Raw genomic sequence first — 9751 nt, 5'->3', positions numbered from 1 at the left:
GCCCCGGGGCGGTTACAGATAAAAGGCAATGATTGTAAGGATCTCACGCGGCCACATCGTCCCATATTCTCAGCGCGTGAGATGCGGCGTAAATTTTGCTCGTCGCAAGATCCAAAAATATTGCATGTGTATTTCCTGATTTTTTATTGTTTTTATTTTTATTTTAGTATTTTGTAAAAATATATGATCCAATAAAAAAATTGCAAATCTATACCTATATCATCGTTCGAAACAGCGGAAGCAAGCTACCACCAATTAAACTGACAGTAGGCAGTAAAATCAAAACTAATTCATATGAAGTCGGATGGAGATAAACTTTATATGAAAATTGTAGATCTCGATCTACAACTTTTTAGTTTAAACTTTTTTAATTTGATGTCATTTTGGTGCTCAAATAATCAACACAAGTTTCAGATCTAAAATTAGCACACATTCAAAAAATCATAACTAATTCATATGAACTCGGATGAAGATGAGTTTTATATAAAAATTTGTAGCCCTCGATGAGATCTACAACTTTTTTGTTCAAACTGTTCTCATTTGGTACCATCTTTATGCTCAAATAATCAACACAAATTTCAGATCTAAAATTTAACTTGTGTCGATTATTTGAGCACCAATATGACACCAAATAAAATAAAAAAGTTTGATATAAAAAGTTGTAGAACTTGTTGAGATCTACAATTTCATATAAAGTTTATCTTCATCTAAGTTCATATGAATTAGTTATGATTTTTTGAAAGTGTACTTCCCAAAGGAGAGGGAACTTACCGCCAGTTCAACTGTTGTTAGCTACAGTACACCTTCTCCTTTTTCAAATGGCGGAGATTTGTAATTTTTTATTTGATCATATATTTTTACAAAATATTAAAATAAAAAATAAAAAAATCGTATTTTCTCATGCGCTGCAACTTCGGAATGGCCCAAGCCCACGTCAGGCCCAATACGTGAGTCTAGCGCTCCGCTTCAGGCCCGCACGAAGAAGATTTTGCTCGGATGCACGCGCGCGTACCTTGTTGATTCTAGCCCACTAATCCTTTTGCTGTTCTTCAATGCATCAGCAACAAACGAACAAACGAGGGATTTACTAGACTATTAGTTGTCCGTTCCTCATGCATCATCAATCAAAGGTATAATATTCGAGTAAAAACTCGGTAAAAGAACACTAAAACTAGTTCCAATCCATTGTTTCATTTCACATTCTCCATATGTTCCATGTCATATGATGAAAGAATAATACAACCCTTACAATACATAGTATCATGATGTTTCGTAGGAGCCACAAGTCAATTAATTATTATGAATGGGAGTAGTCCTAAACCTGCACCCTTTCGATGGATCATTATCATCTAATAATCAGATCAAGAATAATCCGACATTGTGGAATTTTACTTACCTTTTGTGTCTCCTACATTTGGGCCATGCCAGACTAACAATGCCAAACGGAAGTATAGTAATCTTTACTAACCGAAAATTCGGTAAAATGTAACATATGCAGAATAAATGGGCGAAGACTTTATACATGCAAGAACACTGTACTCGGGCAAACGGAAGTAATGTTCTGCGTATACAAACTTCTGACCCAAGCGGGCAAGCCTAACCTTCATATTGGCCGCCGACCAGCCGGGGCTTCAGAACTGCTCCGGTGACAGCCGGATACCTGAACACATAGGTTACTTGTAACAACTACTCATCATCTACCCAATACGACCATACCTATATATACAGCGTCATTTATTTACAGCATAACTTAGGACAACATTCTACTTCCAGTAGGTAAATAACAGCTGCAGCAAGCTAAGTTGACAATCTCACGGTCAGCAGCGTGCAGGTCGCTTGTATGTTGGGGGTAAGGACGGGCAGTTCTCATTCATCTTCGCATAAGGTTCTACCGTGTTGTACTCCGGCAGCTCCATCCTGTACTCCCCGAGGATCTGGCAGAAGGGAAGCTTGTCCGACTCCGTATTGCACCAGCTCGGAAGCCTGGCTAGGCTGTCCTCAAAAATCTTGAGCATATATGCATCCCGAATCTGATGCAGAAAGAACAGAGTTGAACGGTGCAGGTGAGACTTAGTAGCACAACATAAAATCAACTAGGAGAATGGTACCGAGAGGGAGGGAGGGAGCTGAGCATGAAATATGTGGATATGTATCTACTTTAACACTTACAGTGAACTCGGTGACCTGAATAGACTCAGCGAAAGGACCAAATATACCAGCCTCCTTGTACATTGCAAGAATGAAGGCAACACAGGTGGTTGATTTGCCATCACTGTATATCCATTCATCCTGCTCAGGTATGGTGAGCAACTGATCGAAAGACATTCCACGTCTTTCAGTCTCCATAATGATTCCCTTAAGGTCCAAACCCTATATGAAAAGCATAAATGCATATGAATTTGATACTCAACTTAGCTGTAACAACTAAAGCAGGAAAAAAAATCCATTTTGACAAGTCATCTCAGCTTGAGCAAAACACTGAATTGAACATATTTCTTGTCCAACAAAGTGCAATCAACCTCCACGCCAGATCAATAAGCATAGGCCGTAGCCCAAGCTAATTTTGTATCAAATATTTAACTGCAGTGGCAGATGTGAATATGTACCACCGCAACCAACTGGAACGCCAATTAAATCCATAGGTTTAACAGAAATCCAGCATTCTTTTAAAACCGGACTTTACAGACCTCAGTGCCAAGTCGTTTGTTAAGGGCTTCATTCCACATGTTCGCAGCATAAAGTGGCTGCACTCTGGTCCACATAGACATAACGGTCATTACCTGAAAACAGTGTTTGACGAAATTGAGGTGACAGAAAATAAAATCATGCATGGACTCATATAGTATCATAGTAGCACAACACTGAGATAAGTATGAACAGTGAATTTGAAATGCAAATGACAATTTAATCTTTGCAAAGATCAACAAAGACTTACCAGGTTAGCATCAAGAGGAGGTGGATAATTATCTCCTATTGTGTCAATCCAGCTAAATATCATGTTATGATAGCCATAAGGCTTCCCAACCATGCTCCGGACATACTCCCATGCAGCACTTTCATTGAATCTAGCACGTACATCAGGGTGCAATGGAAGAAGGGCTATCTGCGGATTTGATTCATCCTTGAGTGCCATGGCCCACCATTCATCCCACGGAACTACAGCAATAACTTCTTCTCCCTATTGTTTTGCAAGTGATCATTGTCAGAAATAGAGCAACTGGAAACACTTGTGCTAGAGTAAAACGCATGATTTACTAAGTATTAGCTTTTGGGAAAAAAGTGTTTCATTGGCAAACAGTGCCTTGCACCAGATGCCCAAGACATCAGACAATAATATTCACCAAGAGACTGACAAAGATGCCAAAAAGACAGGAAAATCATTTAAAGAAGAGAAAATCAAAATATATATTGTAAAAACCAACACAGACAATAGTTTGAGCCTCAACTTGACTCAACCCAATATTCAATCCGGAGGGACGAGCTAAAAGTTTAATTGTGTTACAGTTTTGTCTTCATATTATATTCAGAATGATGGCCAGTGGAACTGATTTTGTGATTGTTGGTCATGAAAAAACAAATAATACCTAACAATGAAAGCAGCCATAAGATAACATGAATCGTGTCTGGAAGATTAAATCGATTAACCTACCTTTTCATTTTCATAGCCTGACTCCGCAACCCAGAGATCACCCTTCTCATCTTTTAAGCAAACCGACGTATGCCCAGCAAATGCACCAGTCACCCATTTCTCCAATGTCTCAAACCCACCCCACCGACCTCGAATCTTTGATAGAGCCAAAAAATCACCAGACTGTACGTCTTCCTTTCTAATGTTAGCAACCCAAGGCTGGGAACGTTTCTCAAATGAGGCTCCCATATGCTTCTCTAAAAAGGCCAAGTTAGAATGTTGGCCCCAGGCAGTGTTTGAAAACAAAGGCAGGACATCAATCAAAGATAACAAAGTTCCAAGCATTCCAGATGGCATGAGAAAAACAGAGATGCCATGCTGCTTCACCTGATCACAAACATGAGGTATTAGACATTTAGACTGCTAAGATAATTTCAACGGGATAGCAAATCGTGAAAAAAGATAGGAACTTTCAGAAAGAAAACACACATATTCCAATTCCGCTTCTTCCTCCCATGATTTAATCTCCAAGGTGTGTTCCCGAGCAGCAAAATAATAGTCCCAAGTTATCCTATATGGTGTTGCAAAAACATAGAGATCCATGCATGTCCAACTCTGAGCTGAAGCAGTCTGCATAAACAAAGAGAAAACAACCTTTTTTAACAAAATGATCATATAAACTACCAATCTTCATGAACTGGTCAAGCACAGATTAAGTAAAAAGGAATCTGGCCTATTCTGAGCTGAATCTTCAATGTTTAATAACGTAGAAGAATGAATCACAAAATATACGCCAAGAAGTTCATTAAAAATCTAGGGATATTTAGGCCCAACATGAGAAATCCATCAAAAAGGAAACATCAGAGATAAACTGCGCATTCCATTATTAACAACACTAGCCCCTATAATAATCAGCTAATGAGGCAATTTGCCAGAAAGGCAGAATGTTCTATAAACACACCGGAAAGAGAAAATAATGTTTAGATTATTACAACCCACAGCTTTTTTTTAGCCCAGAATGAGTCAAGCATATCCATCCAGACATACAAGTACTAATTATCAACTAAATAGTTCTCTAACGCAACCAACTACTCTACGAAGCGATTGCACCTAAGTCAATAGTTGTCAACACTACCTACTCGTATCCCTCACCAGATTGCATAGCAGACTCAAGCGATTCCGCCCAATTCCAAGAAAATATCGCGACAATATTTCCAGAAGGAGAAACCAATGGGTCAAGAGTCATGGAGGAGCGAGACCTTGAGCCGCAGGACGGCGCCGCCGACGTCGGTCCCGTTGCGGTCCCCGGGCGTGAGCTCGATGGCGGCCTCGTTCACCGCGAAGCACGCGCCGCTCCAGGCGGCCGGTGCCGGCGCCCCGGGCGCCACGGCGGCGACGAAGGACGGCAGCAGGTCGACGGCGCTGTGGAGCGTGTTCATCACGGGCCACGCCACCTGCCGCGGCAGGATGGGGAGCACGTCCCGTGGGCTGAAGGGCACCTTCAGCCCGAGCTCCACCGCCCGGGCGCCCCGCGGCAGCGCGGCGGAGGCCAAGAGGAGCGCGAGGAGGAGGAGGGCGGCGGGGAGCCGCCCCCGCGGCGGGGACCCCGCCCACGCCATCGCCGGCGCGCCGCGGTTGGGGTTGGGTTTGCCTCCCGCCTGTGCGCGTTGATTTTTTTTTTCCTTCCTTCCCCCGGCGTGACGGCGAGGAGGCGCGGTGGTGGTGGTCTGGTGGGGTGGGGAGGGGAAGGTGCCGTGCGCGGACGGAGTCGCTGTGCTTGCTTGCGTGGCTTATGGGTTTGGGGGGGTCTGGTTGGGCTCGACTGTTCGAGTCAGGATCGCACTCGTCGGGGCGAGGCCCACGAGGAGGATACGGACAGTCAGAGACAGGACGGCGCCACGCCATTGAAGTTTTTGTGTTTGGAATTTCGATCGTGCTGTTCGCAGGTCGCCCGTTCGATTCTCGTTTTCTCGATCTGGATTCGGAGCAGCACGCATTGCAAATTCATGTCGGAGTCAAAACTCGGCCGGAAACCCTATTTGAAGCTCAAATTGGTGTTTGTTTGAGTTGTAACTAGATATTGATCAAAGCTTAGACGCTTGTTTGTTTCACTTTGGCATATACAGCACTTTCATTTACGCAGCTATCGGACTCACATGCTATAGGTTTGTCTTAAATTGTGATAAACAATCGATGTAATGGCCAAATTATGAAACCATAAAATCAGCGGGCACGCTTTCGTCATAAAGTTATATGATACGTGGAAGGCAACCAGACATGGCCAAGAATTTTAGAAGACGATTTGCAGCAGCAGCAGCAACAAAAAATGAAAAAAGTTCGCGCAAGAAAACCAAGTGGATCCAGCAAATTTTGCATTCGAAAGACGAGCGTACGAATGATTAGCCTGCGACTGCGAGAAGTAGAAGCAACTGCAGCAGGACATTCTTAAGAAGAAACGAGTGAGAGACTCATAACGTTAGTGCCAGTAAGGTCGGCCCGTCCATTGCATCGTGCCAAGCCTAGTTCTTTTGCAGCTTAATAGAGGGGACAAGTAGAGAACACAACGGACATGTTTGGTTGCAACCCCGAATGATTTGCCTGGGAGCAGATGCTGCCTGCAAGTACCATTCTGCCTGGCCAGATAGCTGGTAGAGTGAACTGTTTGGTTGAAACCTGGTGTAAAAATCGAGTAATGACACTAATTAAGTCCTTGTTTAGTTCACCCCTAACTTTCAACTTTGTCACTGTGCAAAAAGAAGATTCTCCATCACATCAAACTTGCGGTACATGCATGGAGTACTAAATGTAGACGAAATTAAAAACTAATTGCACAGTTTTGTTGTACTTTGCGAGACGAATCTTTTGAGCCTAATTAGTCAATGTTTGGACAATAATTCACAAATACAAACGAAACGATATAGTGTGTTACAGTGCTGGTACAGTAATTTTGGCACTCCAAATTTTAACAACTAAACAAGGCCTAAAGCTCAGGCACCAACCAGCAACGTCCAGGCACTCGTTTTTTTGGGTTCTGGTGCACAAGAATCGAGAAATAGCAGCAGGTAAAAAGGTACGGTGGAGGAAGCAACAACTGGATCAAACCAAACATATCACAACGATCTATCTAGGTAAAATAGGATCAGGGTTGCAACCAAACATGTACAACCTGTTTTCTCATACAACCAAACAACATCCGTCTGAAGAAAAAGCAAGAGATAATTCCTTATTTGACACCAGGAAAATGACCCATTTCTTTTTTGGTCTTGAAAATTTCTTCCTTTCTTATTTGACACTCACTTCAACTTTCATCCTAATATGACATTGCCGTCAAATCCGTTAGCCACTGTCATGAGACGCTCCTTGAGACCTATCAGTTTTTTCGTCGATGGACAAAATTGCCCCCTAGATATTCAGACAAATCGATCCCCTTCTCTGGCTCACGATTCTTCCCCTGGTTACTCTCTTACCCCACCCTTAAACCCTAGACCAGAGGAGGAGGCGGGCGGCGCCGCATATGGAAGGCGACGAGGGAGGCTTGGCGGACGGGGGTCCCGATGGCCTGGCGGATGCGGCGAGCGCGAGCCCAGTTAGGCAGGCTACGGAGGTGGCCACAACCCTCGTCAGGCGTGCTGTGGCAGCAGTCGCAAGCCCCGTCGGGCAACCTTCAGATTCGGCCGCAAACCCCGTCAGGTGTCTTGAACCCAGAGGACATTGCTGCTATGATGGCTATAAGGTACTATACATGCTAGCTACTTTATTCTTCATTGCATTTTTCTTTGGCATAATATAGATTCTAACTACATTATTCTTTATCATGTAGAGGACCACTTAAGAAGAAGGCAAAGGAAACCAAAACAGCAAAGTCATCTATTGTGCCTTTGGAGGATGAAGCACCACTTTTATATCTTTTCCATCAAGGTTAGCTTATGCTTTTGACACCTTTTTCCCATAAGAACTAGTAAGTTTTTAAGTACTTTACTTTTGCTATCTTAGCCAAACTTTGAAGACCACCGGGAAGAGTAAGGATAATCAACTCAGTTCTAGTAATGGAGCATCAAAAAGCTCGGAGACTACATTAAAAAAAAGGTAACTCTAATTTTGGAGCATAAAAAAGGTAATAAAAAAAGTAGTTCTAAATTTAGTGTTTCCATACACAGATCTGAAATTTTCATTCTATTTGCCTGTCTCTTGTTCCAATCTTTATTTGCTCTTAATCTACTACTTGCTGCCATACACGGATCAAAATCAGATTCAAATGAACCTCGGATCAAAATCAGATTCAAATGAACCTGCGCCTACTACTACTCCCGTCAAGGAAAAGACCAAAAGGAAAAAGACGGAGCCAACTAAAAAGAAAACAGCCATTCCTATGGTGCCACATGATAGCCCTACAATAGGCATAAGAAGTAAAAAGATGGATCGTGCTAGCCCTGCAATGAGCATAAGGAGCAAAAGAAGGCTCAGCTTGTGATCCTCATGTATCTGTGAATTTGGACTCAGCTTTGTGTGTGAACTTGCATGTAACCGTGAACTTTTTTATCTATTTGTGAACCTAATTTATGACGGACCTATGTATCTGTGAACCTCTGTAAGAAGTTGTGAACCTTATGTATGCATGTTTCAAGTTAATGTGGTGCTGGTCTTTATTGCTTAAAAAATTGGCTTATGATGTATCTACCATATTTATAGCTATTACAATTAACTTTGTGTACGTAAAAATTATCATGCTGTTATATTTTGGCAAACTTCATTATAAATGATGCAGAAATTATGATGCAGATTTGATTATTAATATGCAGAAATATGGTGAAAAAAGCAATAAATTACTCAATATAATCAAAAAATATAAATGTTGAAAAAAATGGACAACAGTACTGCACATCAGTTAAAAATTTGTTATACAACTACATAAGGGCAAAAGCGTCTTTTCAACTAGCACTCAACACTGTTAGCTAACGGAATGGACTGCGGTGTTATATTAGGGATGGAAGTTGAAGTAAGTGTCAAATAAAGGAAGGAAGAAATTTTCATGACAAAAAAGGAACAGGTTATTTTATTGGTGTCAAATAGGGAATTATAAAAAAAAGCAAAGGTTCCGTCTGTTGCTTGCATTGCATTGCAGGAAGGATTCGTGATCCAAATGTACCTGTCGATCGAAAGCTCACGAAACCGCATCCTCGCGTGGATTATAATCTGAAATAACAGGGCTCACAATCAGAACTGAGGACACCTGATTCTTCCTCAAGGCAGCGACCACCTACTACCTGATCGAATCATGGGTCACTCTCATGGCTGCCTGTTGTTGCAGCAGGATGCAGGGATCTGCCTGCGTGCCGCAAGCGCTCCCCTGCCCAGCCCCGTGGTCCAAGCTCACCATCATCACTATCGCCAGGCTGCTGAATCATGTACACTCACAGTCACTGAAGCATGCACACGCTATCCTGTACCTGAACGAATCAACTTTACCTGCATGTTATCTCTGACTGACTGGCAACAAGGTATCCATCTCAACATGAAGTAGGAGTGTTTGGTTCCCCCTAAATTTTAGCCCTTGTCACATCGAATGTTTAGATACTACTAATTAGAAGTGTTAAATATAGACTATTTACAAAACCCATTACATAGATGGAGGCTAAACGGCGAGACGAATCTATTAAGTTTAATTAGTCCATAATTTGACAATGTGCTGCTACAGTAACCATTTGCTAATTAGGCTTAATAGATTCGTCTCGCCGTTTAGCCTCCATCTATGCAATTAGTTTTATGATTAACTCATATTTAGTCCTCCTAATTAGTCTCCAAATATTCGATGTGACACGGACTAAACTTTAGCTCGAGGAACCAAACGCCCCGTAGTTAATACTCCATCCCTTCCAAATTATAAGTGATTCTAACTTTCTTGGAGAGTCAAAATATACAAGTGATTCCAACTTTCTTGGAGAGTCAAAATATATCGGTACTAATATTCATGATATAAATAAGTACTATTAGTTTATTTATTAAATATATTTTCATAATATATTTATTCGGTGCCCTAAATTTTTGAAATTCTCTCTACAAATTTAGTCAAAATTAACTTAAAAAACTAATTTTTTGGAATTCTCTCTACAAATTTAGTCAAAA

General features: G+C 41.7%; 1 protein-coding gene across 1 annotated transcript; it reads right to left on the bottom strand.

The window, feature by feature from the left end:
• Positions 1-1493: 1493 nt before the first annotated feature.
• LOC117845600 (uncharacterized) lies at positions 1494-5378 on the bottom strand. Its single transcript, XM_034726666.2, has 7 exons — positions 4888-5378; positions 4118-4258; positions 3650-4015; positions 2936-3178; positions 2688-2780; positions 2170-2370; positions 1494-2030 (listed from the first exon to the last, which is right to left on the bottom strand). The coding sequence occupies exons 1-7, from the start codon at positions 5245-5247 to the stop codon at positions 1818-1820; spliced, it is 1617 nt and encodes a 538-aa protein (XP_034582557.1). The 5' UTR covers positions 5248-5378; the 3' UTR covers positions 1494-1817.
• Between the last annotated feature and the right edge of the window lie 4373 nt (positions 5379-9751).

Source organism: Setaria viridis, chromosome 2, assembly GCF_005286985.2.
Source record: "Setaria viridis chromosome 2, Setaria_viridis_v4.0, whole genome shotgun sequence".
In the NCBI taxonomy this organism is placed as follows: Eukaryota; Viridiplantae; Streptophyta; class Magnoliopsida; order Poales; family Poaceae; genus Setaria; species Setaria viridis.
This window is presented reverse-complemented; position numbering and strand designations above follow the sequence as displayed.